Source organism: Periplaneta americana, chromosome 9 (genome assembly GCF_040183065.1).
Source record: "Periplaneta americana isolate PAMFEO1 chromosome 9, P.americana_PAMFEO1_priV1, whole genome shotgun sequence".
In the NCBI taxonomy this organism is placed as follows: Eukaryota; Metazoa; Arthropoda; class Insecta; order Blattodea; family Blattidae; genus Periplaneta; species Periplaneta americana.
Genome location: NC_091125.1, coordinates 51,801,380 through 51,818,609, shown reverse-complemented (window position 1 = coordinate 51,818,609; position 17,230 = coordinate 51,801,380). Strand labels below are relative to the sequence as shown.

Genomic DNA, 17,230 nt, shown 5'->3' with positions numbered 1-17,230 from the left:
GTTCCATAATGTTGGGACTTATTTCTTCAATTAAATCAGCGGTGATCAAAGCGGGTGACGTGATTACATCGCGTAATCACAGACATTCAAACGGATACGAGGAGTTTTCTGTACATTGCTGTTTTTTTCATTCACGTACTAAAGGCAAGCAGTGGCGGTATCATGTCGCTCTACAAACTCTGTCTCTACAAGCAGTAAGAGGTGGTTTCGTAAAGAATGAGAACTTTTTTTGTTGTTCTGTCGAACAAAATATATGCCTAATATGTTTACTTTGCACAACGGTTCAATTAGGAGTATATAAAAACATTAATTGCCACGCTGAATAATGTATTATTATTATTATTATTATTATTATTATTATTGACCTCTAAGTATGTGTTTCTATAATTCTTCTGTACGTGCATGAATATTGATATTTTTAGATCTTCTCCCTAGAAGGACATAATTATTAGGTTTTATCTCAATTTTAATCTTCTTAATCTTTAGATTAGGGTAACTATTTATTAGTTATTCATTTAATAATAATATTGTATAGAAAAACTAATTCAATATTATGTGCCAACGAACTGTTAAAGGCCAGGAATTGACATGTCTTAAATCATAGCCAGGAAGAGAGAGATGAGATAAATAAATGTAAGAAAGTCAGCTACCTAATGGGGTTTGAAATATCTCGTGCTTTAAAGTCTTTTAATAGAACAGAATTTCTCAAAAGAATGATTAAAATAGCTTAAATAACTCGCCCATAAGAAGTTTTTAATTTTGAAAAACTACGAATTTCTCGACCAAGTATCGAGAGAAGAATTCAGAAAATTCCTGATTATATTCAAGAGGAAGGTAAAAAAAAAAGTATATCATTCCCTGGCTCTTGATGACAGCAATGACATTACTGATACAGCAAGCTTGAGATTTTTATCAGTGGAATTGATCAAGATCAGGAACCACCACTGGTTGTAGTTTTCATGCCAAGTACCTTTCCTCCGTCTCCTTACTTCACAGGCTGTGTCGCATGTAATCACTGCAGCTCGAGTTTTGATCACAGCTGAATTAAATAGAGGAAATAAGACTACTACAGATTAAGAAATATGTTATGTAAGAGAAACATGTTACCACATTGAAAATAATCTCCTGTATTTGAAATAAACTTAAAATCTTAATTCGACAATTTAGTGTAGTATTCTTACAAACGTGAAAATTACACAGTTGAAAAGAACAGTATTAGAATTTTATTCAACACAATACTTTTGGAAGAACAGATAATTTAATTAGTTGTCTTGAGTAGAAAATGTTCACTGTAACTTCACTCAACTGAAACTGTAGTAGCATGAATCCAGAAATTACTGTTGCTCCTAAGAAGGGAAGTAATGAGCTCCACGCTATTTAAAGTTGGAATTATGAGAGGGATTGAAGACGGGTCTTGTTTACTATAGGCCTAGTTCTTAGTTACTGTATATTCCCTTTTTATTTTTTTCAGCCCAGAGTGTCGCATCTAACGGTTGGGGCGAATAACAGACCTATAAACCATACGTCTTAACTATTGACAGAAGTTTGAAAGGGATAATGAGAGAGAAGACCATCCCCAAATGACGTGTTTTCTAATTTCTAAGAAAAGAAGCTATGTGCGTACATCGACTCAACAGCAATTCCTGAATTGAACAAGAGAAGTTATGAAGTTTGGCGACGTGCTTCTAAGCTATGATAAGTGTAAAGTTATGCAGTTCTATAACATAACCTCCGGCACACAAAGGGGCTTCATATCTGACCAGCCACTCAACTTCAAATGAAAAAAGTGCATATGGCTAACGATTTCCATCCTGAAGACATTTTATTATCGGCTGAAACCAACAGCCTTGACGACACCTAACAGGAATTTTTCTGAGCAGCAATAACGCGGAGTTCAACAGCGACCGTTTCGCGGCCACGGCGCGTTCATCTCCCGTCAGTTCGCCTTCTCCGGGCCGTACAGTTGCGGGCTCTGCCCAGCGCATCCCGGCCGACGCGGCATTTCCCGCGACAATTCTGTCTCGCCAACCGAGCTCAAAGCTGACCAGAATCGCGGCCTACCTAAACTTCATTCCAATTCAGTACTCACCGTCTGGCCAATAGGGGTACCGCATGGCGTCTGCAGCAACGACTGCAGCGGCAGTGGCGGCGTCGTGACGACGACTACACGGGGAGAATCCGGATCCAAATCCTGGCGCTGAGGTTGAACCTGCACCTGTCATTGAGCACGTTGTCACTATCGTGATAACAGAAAGAAAGGAGCAAAACATTGAATGGTTCATACAGTATTGCTTAGGCTATATGCATTACATGCAACAGTTAAAATACTCGTAGCAATTACTAAATTGCCCAATATCAGAGCATTGTAATTTAATTTCTTTCTTTTGCAGCCACAAAATTCTCACTCACAAGGAATCTCTACCTGCAATATTCATTCAACGTTGATACTAGAAAACAAAAATCTGTCATATTTAGTGAATCAGGGGTCTTTTCTTCTTCTTCAAACAAATCTCAGTTCTATCAACTGGACATCAATTAACAAAAACAAATTTAGTCTCTTAGAACGGAAAACATTTCTTCGGTAAATCACAATTCAGAAATACAAACATTTCTTATGTTTGCTGAGGATTGATTTTTTTAGTTGGTTATTTAACGATGCTGTATCAACTACGAGTCTTAGTGTCGATGAAATTGGTTGATAGCGAAATATTTGGCGAGATAAGGCCGAGGATTCGCCATAGATTACACGATATTTGCCTTACGGTTGGGGAAACATCGGAAAAAAATCAACCAGGTTATCAACCCAAACGGGAATCGAATTCGCGCCCAAGCGCAACTCTGGATCGGCAGGCAAGCGCCTTAGGGGAATCGAATTCGCGCCCAAGCGCAACTCTGGATCGGCAGGCAAGCGCCTTAGCCGACCGAGCTATGCCGGTGGCTCAGGATTGATTTGAAATAATGTCACACACAAATGGCGTAATATATACACATTCAATTACGCTAATTTTAGTTATTACAGTAGTTCAAAAGATAACTAATTCTTTTCGATTTTTCAAATACGGGTAAATTTTCAGTAGACTTCAGTGTCTAGTAAAAGTTCAATCTTTGTGGGTAAATAAGATGACAATATGTTGCCGACATGGTTTTGGTGGATGTTATGTACTGTACAGTCAAAATATTTGGTCAAAATGGCCCGCCTTTTCTGGAGATGTGATATTTCACATGTAGGCTCTTATTTAACAAACAAACAAAAAAAAAAAAAAAACACACACACACACACACACACACACACACACACACACACACACACACACACACACACACACACACACACACACACACACACACACACACACACACACACACACACACACACACACACACACACACACACACACACACACACACACACACACACACACACACACACACACACACACACACACACACACACACACACACACACACACACACACACACACACACACACACACACACACACACACACACACACACACACACACACACACACACACACACACACACACACACACACACACACACACACACACACACACACACACACACACACACACACACACACACACACACACACACACACACACACACACACACACACACACACACACACACACACACACACACACACACACACACACACACACACACACACACACACACACACACACACACACACACACACACACACACACACACACACACACACACACACACACACACACACACACACACACACACACACACACACACACACACACACACACACACACACACACACACACACACACACACACACACACACACACACACACACACACACACACACACACACACACACACACACTCTCTCTCTCTCTCTCTCTCTCTCTATATATATATATATATTCAATCATATACCTCGGCAGAAGAGAACGATCATCCAACCAGTACGAGAATATCGTGTATTCGGCACGATGATCCCCCAAGCCGTTGTTCGCGAAAATGACTTTCGTTACATACTGTAGCTCCCCAAATTCATCATAATAACGTGAATGACCTAGCTATTATTTTTAGTAGGCAAGATTTCATCTTACCCATCGGCTCTACTGAGATTTATTATATAAACATAAATATTGATCATCATGCGGAATCTCTTTGACAACGATAACCCTAGATCATATATACTAACAGATAGCTCTTTTATATAGGCTTTAGGGTTTGCAGTCGAGGCCGGCTTGATGTAGTTCAATAATCGTCAACAGATGGCACAACGACCAACACCATCACGAGACACGAACTCTGAACCGGTCTGGTCGGTCTATATCGATTATTTCCTGCTTACGAGATTATCTCGTATGTACTGTCGACAACTGATGACCATGGATAAATATTGGCCTATATGACCTCGGCAAGTTCGGAACGAGGGAGCTAAATATAGTTGTCACGTGGGCGAAGCGAAGAGATAAGATAAAGTACGCCTTTGTATTGAATAGAATGCAATACAATCTCTCGGCGCAAAGCCAATGTACCTATATAGAATATAGAATATGTAGACCATGTTATAAAGTTATCGGTCGGCTAAATTATGATTCGTTATCTCTTCTGTTTTTATATATTTGTCGTGAATATTATTTATATTATCAACTGAGTGTATAACATAATTTATCCGTTAATTGATATTTTACTAAGATAAATCCAAAGAATAATGGGAAATAAGGGACCAAACACTGAAAAATAAATAAAATAAGAGAATTTGACGTTCATAATTATGTTGTCGGAGTTTCGTTATACTTTACTTTGAATTATTTTAACTTGCACCACAAAAACGTATGAAAATTAATGTTAACATTACCTATTTAGTTATGATAGTAGTATATTGGAAAATTTGTGCATATAGCCTGATTACAATATATAAGTAATACTATCCTAACCTAAGCAATAGTAGTCTTGTTTATTTCATACATGTTCGTATAATTATACAAAAACAAGAATAATCTAGTTTGCAGCCTGTGATGTCTCGTTTACAGTATTATATAATATACATATTACGATATTTACTAGGTACTTTAACAATATATAGTTAATAATAATATAAAATATACAGGCCTAATCCATTACCAAGAAATACCCCTTCCCTCACATTTTCAATACTGTTTACCTCAAAAGGCCTTCAAATCTTAAAAACTATTAGACACTGGATTAAAATAGTCATGTTGATGTAGGCCTAAAACATTACATTTTTTTGTCACTACTCCTGATCCCATTTCAACAGTTTCAGGTTTTGTAATTTGTAACAATACTAACAATACTGATGGGTCATTCCATAGTGACACACATAACATTTTCGAAGTAACTATGATCTTCACAGGATATTTAATTAAATACTTAAGAGTTTATGAAAGAGACATCACTGTCTTTTAACGTAAGCATTCCAAAATATAAACAGAAAATCTTAATGAAAAGGAATAATTAATCGTGTAAAAAATATGAAATATTATATGGTGTGACGAACATTTTCTTGCCACTTAATTTATTACCAAAATGGAAAATGTTCATATTATTGTTCCAAATGACATAAATAGTTGTTTTCCAAAGAATTAAGACACTTATGTAGTACATGTAACTGCTGACATACTTTAATCAAAATAACAGTGCCATTAACAAATAAAATATTACGAATTATATTGTGACACACGAACATTTCTGCCAAGTTGATTACTATTTTTTTCAGATGCATATCGAGATTTATACACAGTGCCTACAGTTCTTATTATACAAAGCAACACTTGATTACACTAAAATACACATTCAGATTTAAAATGTTCTTGGTTATTTACAACCATATGTGGTGATATCTCCTGTGTAATATCATGTGCTGAATATACCAATATAGGCTATCTATTTTTCCTCCCATTTGTAGTACTTTCCTTTCTTGAACATCACGGAAACTTTAAATTCACCACCACAAGCTTTTGTAACTTCCTCTGCTTATCTGACGTCTTTTTTTTAAATTGATTATTTAACGATGTTGTATCAACTACTAGGTTATTTAGCCTCAATGGGATTGGTGATAGTGAAATGATATTTGGCGAGATGAGGTTGAGGATTCGCCATAGATTACATGACATTCGCCTTACAATTGGGGAAAACCTCGGAAAAAACCTCAACCAGGTAACTTGCCCCAATCAGGATTTGAACCCGGGCCCACTCATTTCACGGTCAGATGTGCCTACCATTACTCCACAGCAGTGGACCGAACATGGGTTATGTACATTAATTCTTTTGACTTTCAGTTAGCTTTCTTAAGAATACACATAAAGAAATGTAGTGTTTTCAGGCTATCCTTGTAATATTAGTGACTTATTTCAACCAGTTTGTTACTAAAATATATACAGTACCTAAGTGTTTACTTGTGGCACTGGTGATCCATTTAATTGGTATATGAGACGAATTTAATTTTGTGTTTTACAGAAGGATACATATTGATTTACTTTTGCTCACATTGATTTTAATTTTATTTGTTGTAGTCCAGTTTTCAATAACGTCAAGCTAGTTTTGCAAGGCAGTGATACAAGATTTATCACTAATTTTTTCTATATATTATACAGTCATCCACGAATAACCTTGCCTGAGAAGTGGCATTTCTATTCAAATCCTACAATAATTTTCAGTAAATATTTTGCACCGAGAAGCTATTATACATTTAATTTTACTTCTGAGACCAGTGAAATATATGCCAATTTTATTAGAAAGGTGCATGTATAATTATCCAATAGCATGATGTTATCTGCAACAAAAACTAAAGGGCATGAAAGAAAAGAAGAAAACATTAATGCTGTGGTTCTTAGAGTTCCATTAGAGTTACACGTTCATTGTCCACTGAAAGTTGTATTTCTCTATTGAAGTGTAAAAGAGAAACTCTCATAAATTATGTCAGAAACAAAGAGAAAGGCACCACCCAAATATGTGGGATAATTAATTTAATAATGTTATTACCGGGACTTGAAAAAAGCAATCATATGTAATGGGTGGGGAAAAAAATACTTTTTAATCGCGCTTCTATAGTTCGACAATGCAGACTATTCAGAGTTTTGCCTGACAGGTGAGCTACCATAAATTCCTTGAAGTCCTAGTTATTATTGAAGCCAAATGTGTGTCTATTGTCAAGAGTCCATTTTATTTATACTTGTTAAGACATCATTCATAGACTAGTTACCGCTTTCAGTTTTGATACTACATACATTGAAATTAATCTATTATTATTCGTCCTATTTATACATTTATATTGAATGATTCGGTCTACCTTCATAACACATCTCATCAACAATACTCGATAAAGCTGAATTAGCTTCCATGCTGCGTTGTATTTATTTTGTCATGTTCCTATAGCAGGAATATTAAATAGGAATTCCTTAAAACAGATTTATATTCACTCCTATGCCTTTATATAGAATACCAGTACATATACTGTATTTCTTAATATTTGGTTACTTTATAAACAGTATGTTAGTGCAAGAACTCTTTTTTTCATATTTAATAATTCTGGCATGTGTCATTAAATATGCTTGAGACCTCTGTCTCTCTGAATTACTCTTTACTAACTGGAAACATATTCCAAATTTATATTTTAAAAAAGTATTAAAATATCCTCACAATTTAGAGCATAACAATTCCCGAAATAATCATCCTACATTAAATTATTAAGATAAAAATGATTCAATCTATCGCTTGTAACAATACCTTTATGGTCCTAATAAATTAAGAAATAATTTACATCCAACAGATTTATTTTAAAATGGCCTGCAGTTATTATTTTGAATTTTATTTTACCTTAATAAATTGAGTTAAGGTACAATAAAATTTCATCAAGTTTCAAACAAAGTAATTCCATCTTTCCAACAGGGGACAATAAATACTTAAAGTAATGCTAAACTCGAAAAACTTATTGATGCAACTTAATTTCATATTCTATACCACTAGCACCAAAAAAAAGTATCCTATTGTTCATACTGATTCAAGATGAATAATTTCTTAGTGTTTGTCCATTCCACTTTTTTTATTGTCCTTCCCATTTCTATTTCTCTCATTTTTAGTAGGTACTTCACATGTCATATATGTTTTATTTTAATACATATAATGACCATGAAGATAAAATGGATTTGAGGGAGGTGGGGTATGATGATAGAGACTGGATTAATCTTGCACAGGATAGGGACCGATGGCGGGCTTATGTGAGGGCGGCAATGAACCTTCGGGTTCCTTAAAAGCCATTTGTAAGTAAGTAAGTAATGACCATGAAGATATTTGGATATGTCTTACAAAATTCTTGCTGAAGACCATTGTGGTAATATTCTGCCGCATCTGTAGTTTGTACATTTCGAAATTTTCGTGCTTCAGCCCAGAATTCAGGCGGGGGGAGGGGAGGTTGATGTGCCAATGTAGTTTTCCAGAATATAATAATATTCAAAACATTCTCTAATAGGAGGGGCCTCTGATATTAGCTCTGCAAAAAATCTGATACCGGTACTTCTGTTGCTGGTAAATAAGAAAGAACGAAATATAAAAATTTTTAACCACTTTCGAATTTCAGGTGCTTTGTGTCTCAGCTGCTGGTTTGATATACTGTTTGTTTCCTTTAATTTTCCAGAGCAAAAACTGTCCTAAGCGAAATTTACACTCTGTAATTTTAACACTGGGAACATTTATTTTGGCAGCATTGTGTGATGCTATTTCATAATATAACAAGAGCTTTGAAATGATTAACTGCTAACTACTTACCTGGGTGAAGCGGTTCCTGTGATTTCTGAAGTGAAAACCGTTCAATTTATAAGGAATTTTTTTGTGGAGATGCAGTTGATTGTATATGCAAGGTGTAAAAGTGCCTAAACTAACTGACCCCAGTGCTGTCATGGAGGCCACATGAGGCCATATATCGTATGGAACCTACAATTTTTTTTTAATTAATCGTATGGGGAAATGAAAATTTTGTCTGTAAGGAGCCATACGGCATATGGTGCCTAAGTTTTGTACGTGGAGATCTATACAGATCTTAGATCATCTCTTCCTGTTCCTACTGTACCTATTTTGTTTGATGTTCATAAACAAAAATTATCCACCTCTTCAGCACTGGAATCCAGAATTATATAAAATAATGGTTGAAAAACAAGAAGTGCTGCAAATATACACTCCAAGATTCATCGAGACAAGTGTGCATCTATGGTGGTGCTACATGGTGTATTCTTTAAATCAAACTTGTACAATTAAATTGTAAAGCAAAACAATTTATTTACTTCTTCTTTAATATTAAAAAAAAATAATTAAATGGCAATTGGAGAGATAGAGAGAGGAGAGTAAAATATATTTCAAGGGAGAAAACAAGGGGTGGGGTGTATGGCCAAGAAAAAAATTACCATGACAGCACTGACCAAACCTAACCTGTTTACAGACTCATGTATGCAAGGTGAATAAGCGGAGTATGAAGGAAACTACCTCAGCGCTAGTTTAACTCTTATAGATGAACTATATAAAGAATTTCAAGTGTCAATATTGTCTCAAAGGTTTCTGTGTAACAAACTTCATTTAGAAATGTCCATCTGCGATTATGTTAACTGCAGAAGAAGGAAGAAATATTGTCGTCATATGAAGTTACTCAAATTTCCAATTAAGGACAAGGAAAGGCTACAAAAATTATTTTTGATTTCACCCTTATAAATTGAACTATTTTCACTTCAGAAATCACCGTAACTACCTCAGCACTAGTTTCAGTAATTTAAGGACCAGTATAAAGTAAATTTGATTAAAGTGAGAAAGAAATTCGTAAGGGAGGCGGTCAGGAGGGATTGAGGTTGTCTACTAATTCGTTACAAACAACTTTTATAGGCTATTTCATTTGACTAACGATGATTTGTAGAGAGCAAAATACCTACAGTAGGGTAAAGAATCTAAATCAGTACGTTTATGAGAACGGATATAAAAGTGTCAGGAAAATAACAGAATTACCGTATATTGCAATTAACTCTGCATTGGCAGAGAAACCGCACGGGGTATCTTAAATCTGTTGAAAATTAGAAAATTGTGTAAAAAAAATGCATTCAGAGCGAATTTTCCAGCCTGATAATATCTCGCCCACGTTATGGACATAATTCAATACCGTAAGACTGATATGAAACGAATACTAGAACAATTTGTTAAACAAAGACGATGTTCAGTAGTTATTTAACAACATACAGAGCAAATAAAAACACAAACGCATATTCTAGCAATAGTTCAGATGAAAAGAAAATGATTAGTACGACCGCTTATTTGTAAAAAGAACACTGCCAGCTGTGTAGCCTACATGAAGCAATATATCAGGTCTACGTTATGAACACGTTGAATTTAATGTGGACGAGAAATGTACAGTTATTATTTATCTGCTTCAATATCGCATCATATAATACACCTGTAAAATGAAAACGTGTAGGGGGAGGGAGTTGTAATTCTTCCCCTTTCGGATAAATTTCAGAAGAGGGATACCTGCTTTTCCTTCATATTCAAAAATTGTAATCTTGGTCACACAAAATAAATTAGTGCCTTTTCGTGAGCATCATGATGTGCATTCAACAAACGCAGACAAATCTGCTCTTTTTAGTATTTTGTGATAGTTGTTGCTAGGGAGGTATTGTATACTGAAAATTAAAAACAATTAGTTATCGTACATCAAATGATGACAGATTTATATATTGAACGCAAACAACATTATATCAGCCATGTACCAAAATGTCATCTATGTGTGTTGATGAATTTGGGTAAAACAAGCTTCTGTATGCTACAATTTAACGACACATCAAAGTCTTATTGTAACATAACCTCACTTTACAATGAGAAAGAAATTTGGAGGTGGCATCACGTAAAAAAGTCTTCCCACAGTCGTATTACTCTATGTACTTTTCAGGTACTCTGCCATCTAGTGTTTGTTATCGCAAGCTCATTTCTCGACACTAGCGACGCATAGCGTCCGTTATTTTTCAGTTGCGTCCAAATTTAACATAAGCTTGAGCGATCTGTTTTATATATGATCTAGGCGATAACGCACAGCAATCTAGCCTATGACTAATTCGTGTCCATCACTCAGTGCAAAAGTGAATGCAATTTTTTAAAGTTCACGTGGAGTGTGTAATGTCGCCAATTCTTACGAGTACTTTACACTTACAGATTGCTGTTCTAATCACTGAAGATCGTAGGTAAATGCAAATGACAAGAATACACTTTTTATACATCGATTACGATTAATGGACACAGAAAGCCATGTAAGAATAAAGTTTGTATTGTCTTCTAAACAGTCTCAAAATCTAGATTTTAATGTTAATGCCTAGAAAGTATTGGGGAAGAGATTCATTAAAATGACCGACATTGCGAAACTCGACAGAAAATAGTAAGCAAGACTGTTAAAAAAAGGGGGGAGAAACTAGATATCTAACAGGAAAAGAAAGAAACGAAATAATTTTACAAAATCGTTTATTTTCCGTACGATATAGGCCTAGTTCGTGGAAATCTACAAGTTTTATGCGAGTAGATTGGACCAACAATTACGGAGTTACAAGAACCCACTCTTGAAGACCACTACGTGAACTAGTGACTTTATTATGATTAAAATTTAAAACGTTAAATAATTAAATATATAACTGAAAGTGCGCGATTACCTCTTATAAGGAAACCTTCACGTGTGTCATGTTAAAGTTCTTTTTCAAACTTTGCGTACTGAAAGGTCTTGTTAAGAAAAGGCATTTATAACAAAAATTGAATCCATTAGTTACACTGCCAGGCCCCTCTTTTGGAGGTATATAACTTTATGGTCGAAACAGGTTGAGTAGCCTAACACTAGACAGATACGCAAAAGCTTTGTCTGTCATGATGTTTACGTTACACCGCAGTAAAAGCAAGGAAGTGAGGATGGAGCTGTATCGCTGTATTGAAGATCATTCCGATATTACATTTACAAAGTTTTGTCACACTCGTAATTTTAAATTTATAAAATAATTGTTATTAAAATGAAACGAATATATAATTAGATCTAGTAGACCCATAATGGGCATCGAAGCGATGACTGCATTTACACGGTGATACGAATGATAAATACACGATAATTTGGAGTACGAAACTAAATAATCGAAACAATACTTTATTTATGTACTGTAATAGTAACGTATTTAAATTGTATTTAGTGTGAAACATAGTAGGCCTACTGTGATCTCTAGGCATTCATATACTCTACTATGTACAGTCTTACTTTATTTATGTACGGTAATAGTAACGTATTTAAATTGTATTTAGTGTGAAACATAGTAGGCCTACTGTGATCTCTAGGCATTCATATACTCTACTATGTACAGTCTTACTTTATTTATGTACGGTAATAGTAACGTATTTAAATTGTATTTAGTGTGAAACATAGTAGGCCTACTGTGATCTCTAGGCATTCATATACTCTACTATGTACAGTCTTACTTTATTTATGTACGGTAATAGTAACGTATTTAAATTGTATTTAGTGTGAAACATAGTAGGCCTACTGTGATCTCTAGGCATTCATATACTCTACTATGTACAGTCTTACTTTATTTATGTACGGTAATAGTAACGTATTTAAATTGTATTTAGTGTGAAACATAGTAGGCCTACTGTGATCTCTAGGCATTCATATACTCTACTATGTACAGTCTTACTTTATTTATGTACGGTAATAGTAACGTATTTAAATTGTATTTAGTGTGAAACATAGTAGGCCTACTGTGATCTCTAGGCATTCATATACTCTACTATGTACAGTCTTACTTTATTTATGTACGGTAATAGTAACGTATTTAAATTGTATTTAGTGTGAAACATAGTAGGCCTACTGTGATCTCTAGGCATTCATATACTCTACTATGTACAGTCTTACTTTATTTATGTACGGTAATAGTAACGTATTTAAATTGTATTTAGTGTGAAACATAGTAGGCCTACTGTGATCTCTAGGCATTCATATACTCTACTATGTACAGTCTTACTTTATTTATGTACGGTAATAGTAACGTATTTAAATTGTATTTAGTGTGAAACATAGTAGGCCTACTGTGATCTCTAGGCATTCATATACTCTACTATGTACAGTCTTACTTTATTTATGTACGGTAATAGTAACGTATTTAAATTGTATTTAGTGTGAAACATAGTAGGCCTACTGTGATCTCTAGGCATTCATATACTCTACTATGTACAGTCTTACTTTATTTATGTACGGTAATAGTAACGTATTTAAATTGTATTTAGTGTGAAACATAGTAGGCCTACTGTGATCTCTAGGCATTCATATACTCTACTATGTACAGTCTTACTTTATTTATGTACGGTAATAGTAACGTATTTAAATTGTATTTTGTGTGAAACATAGTAGGCCTACTGTGATCTCTAGGCATTCATATACTCTACTATGTACAGTCTTTTAATAAAATTGAAGATATATAGTGCTACTTTAACAGCTGACCATGCAGGTCCGGTAGGCCTACTTACAATAGACTTACAATAACTCTTCACTTAAAAAAATGGATATAGGCTAACTAGATTAACTACTGATTATAAAATCTTGTACAGTTTTCGAGACAAAGTTTCAATATACAGTATAATGCCGTATATTGATTAGGGTAGCCTTTAGTTAGGCCTATATGAGATTTTCCGAAGTTATTTGTTTTTCATCTCCCAACCCCAAAAGTTGTTCCAACCCAGGAAAAATTATTCCCCGTAAAATTTCATTTCAATTGCATAATTTTAAAACGACCCCCAAAGGCTATAAAGTTTAAGAATTTTAAATTTTCTGTGCAATTTTTTGTAACTATCTTTAATTATTATTATTATTATTATTATTATTATTATTATTATTATTATTATTATTATTATTATTAGATAGCCTGTAACCAGATAGCCTGTAATTATGACCTGAAGATCTCAACGAAGAAAAGGAAAGTAATGGACTTTCAGGGAAAAATGCCTCTAAGAACGAAAACTGTAATAAATAATGAGCCCATTGAACAAGTTAACAATTTTAACTACCTCGGCTATAATATATCATATGATAAAATAGAAATAAAACTTCCTAAATTCCAACAGCTAGTACGAACCATCAAAAGAACACTTTGTAACAAGGTCAGAAAGGAAACAGTTTTAAAATTGTATGAAGTACTTGCCATATCGTCATTAATCTATGAATCTGAGATCTGGACTTTGACTGAGAAACAAAAGAAAAGAATGGAAGCAGCGGAAATGAGACTGCTCAGACCATTGGCAGGTTACAGTCTACTCCACCATAAAAGAAATACGTGAAGAACTAACAAAAACAACACATGAATATATAAATAGATGGTATGACCATATTACCAGAATGGAACAAAACCGTATTCCACAAATAATAAATCAATATCAACCAAGAGGTAGAAGAGACATCGGTCGATATAGGAAGAGATGGAGTGACCAATTTTAATTTTAACATTTAGAATACGTATGGAGACGGAACAGGCCTTATGGCCTAAACCGTGTTGTTTACCACCACCACCATCATCATCATCATCATCATCATCATCATCTTTTTCCTATCACATATTAAGCCTGGTGGTCTGTTACGGTCTCACTCCATTGTTTCAGCGGACGGCCCAAAGATCTTGTTCCTAAAGGGCGGTAATTTAGTGCTTGGCGTGGTATCCTTGTTCTAGGCATCCTTAGTATATGATATTTCCATTTCTGTCTATAATTTTGAATTTTCACTAAAATTGGGTTAATATTTTATTCTTTCTTCTTGTCTAATCTAGTATAACCAGCAGTTCTTAAAACTTCATTTCATTGGCAGTGATTCGGTGTTCACCACATTTACGTATGGTCCAAGTTTCACTTCCATACATGAGAATAGGTCTCGCCAATGTTTTATAGGATTATTATTATTATTATTATTATTATTATTATTATTACGAAGTTGTTTTGATGCAGTAATGGATCCAACATCCGGCCCAGATATAAATTCGTTCAAAAGATTTACAGAAACTTGGTCGACGATGGACATTAAGAAATACCGTAGGCCTACTGGAATAGACGATATCTCTGAAGATGTCCGTGTCAGTATGCTGGAATTTCAATTTATTGGAGCAGACACAGCAATTGTTGAGCAATTTTTCAACATATTCCCCACCGTAATTGAGACATTTGTCATATCATGGGATCGAAAGAGAGGTGGAGACGTCAGTCAAACGCTGGTTCCGATCCCAGGCGGCTGACTTCTACGATACAAGGCACAGTGGGACGAATTGCGATTCTAGCCGGAACAAAATCAATTTTCACATGTTCTCATTTTTATGCGTGTCCTATCTCAAGTTGTTGCTAATGAATCACAGAATGCTTATCTACCCTATGAGAGAGAAGCTTTGACACTAACCATAAGGACGTCACACAATGATTTTGACGAGGATTCCACTCCATAACCAGTTTTATTGCTCAGTCACGCTGAAATAGTGTAAAAAGCAAGCTTGTTTTCTGTGATCTAGGAGTGAAACATTTTGTGATTCTGAAATGGAAAATGAAGAACAAAGTTTGGTAGATAATTATTATATAAATTTTATGTTCATAATAACTTTGAATTTTTGGAAACGGCATTTTAACTTAAGGGCGGCAAATGCGATTTTTTAAAACTATTTATCAAAGTAAACGTTGACTTATAATAGCAGAGTCACACAGAGTCACATTTATTTTTATGTCAGAATGTAGGTTTAAGTATGCACTCTAAGACTAACCTAGTTTCATTTGCTCCTACTGGCCGCTCTGCATGTGGTTAATTTTTTTCAGACTTGGAACCGCCGTGATCTATTTCCAATAGGAACTTGCCAATAAAAGTGGCGACTTAGATGAATAATATAGATATGTTTTGAACAAATTATGTATTGAAACATGTGATTCTGATAGTGAGAAGTGCATTCGTAATATTTTGAAAAATATTCGAAGTAATTTTAACAGACATTGGATGCAGTGCCACCGTAAAAAGGATTATTTCCTTAAAAAACATTGTTCTTGGTAGGACAGAGGCAACAACAAAGATATTTTTGCAGCTAGAAAACAAGAGATTATTTCTATATTTCGCTCTCAATTAGGGCTTCTTATTGACAAGCCGAAATCTGGTGGCCCTGGGACATCTAATGATGGCGATACTGCACGTCGGTTTTTTGAAAACCCACAAATTACAGCCAATATTACGGGCATTAGTAAGACCTCATTCACAGATTTTCTGTAATTTTATGTACCATTTCATGTGGATATTCAATATGTATTGAGGCTTTTGAGAAGTACACCAATGATACAGCCCATTTATATGTACAATTATATCCATGGTACTACATGCCATCCAGCTTGCATAACATACTGATACATGGAGGAAAAATTGCAGAAACTGCCATACTTCCTATTGGGATGTTATTTGAAGATGCTCAAGAGACAAGACACAAAGATTTACGAAAGTACAGGTTAGATCACGCTAGGAAGTGTTCTCATGAGAGAAACTTAAAAGATGTCCTACACATGTTGTTAGTAACTTCTGATCTTTTCATATCCCAGATCAATCGACATCCAAGTCCAAGAAAATCAAAACTATAAGTTGAGGTAATTAAACTGCTACAAGTACGAGCTGTGAGTGCAAACAACAGCACTGGTCAACTGCAACCCCAAGATGAAGACGACATTAGCGCTAGCGGGTCCGACATTTCTGGAGATACAACAGACGCTTCAGATTACCAAACATGAGTCATAAAATTTACTACATATATTACTTTTCTCTTCATAGTAGTCTGTGAAATAATTTCTGTTTACTTTAATTTTTTATTTGCATTAGTTGTATGCAATTTCTATTATTGTATGATTTTTTTAACAAATAGGCATTCTATACTAAAATAATAGTTCTCATACAAATATTTAATCAAATGTTATAATAATTTACCTTAATCTTGCTATTTTCAACGATTCGAAAGGAATTTATCAATATTAGATTTTATTCCGGCTAGAATCGCAATCCGTCCCACTGTGCAAGGATACAAAAATTGATCCCATGGTATGACAAATGTCTCAATTCCAATTGGGGGTATGTTGACAAATAGCGCAACAATTGCTGTATCTGTTTCAACAAATCTTTCCATGCAATTGTGCTTTTTTTTTTTTTTTT

The 17,230-nt window shown here is 34.8% G+C and overlaps 1 protein-coding gene across 1 annotated transcript in view; it reads right to left on the bottom strand.

Moving 5' to 3' along the window:
• LOC138705929 (forkhead box protein L2-like) overlaps positions 1 to 17,230 on the bottom strand; it is a 196,982-nt gene that overhangs the window by 8,355 nt on the left and 171,397 nt on the right. The window contains exon 8 of the mRNA XM_069834719.1: positions 2,090 to 2,236. Within this exon, the coding sequence (XP_069690820.1) occupies positions 2,090 to 2,236 (147 nt within the window). The remainder of the gene's footprint in view (positions 1 to 2,089; positions 2,237 to 17,230) is intronic.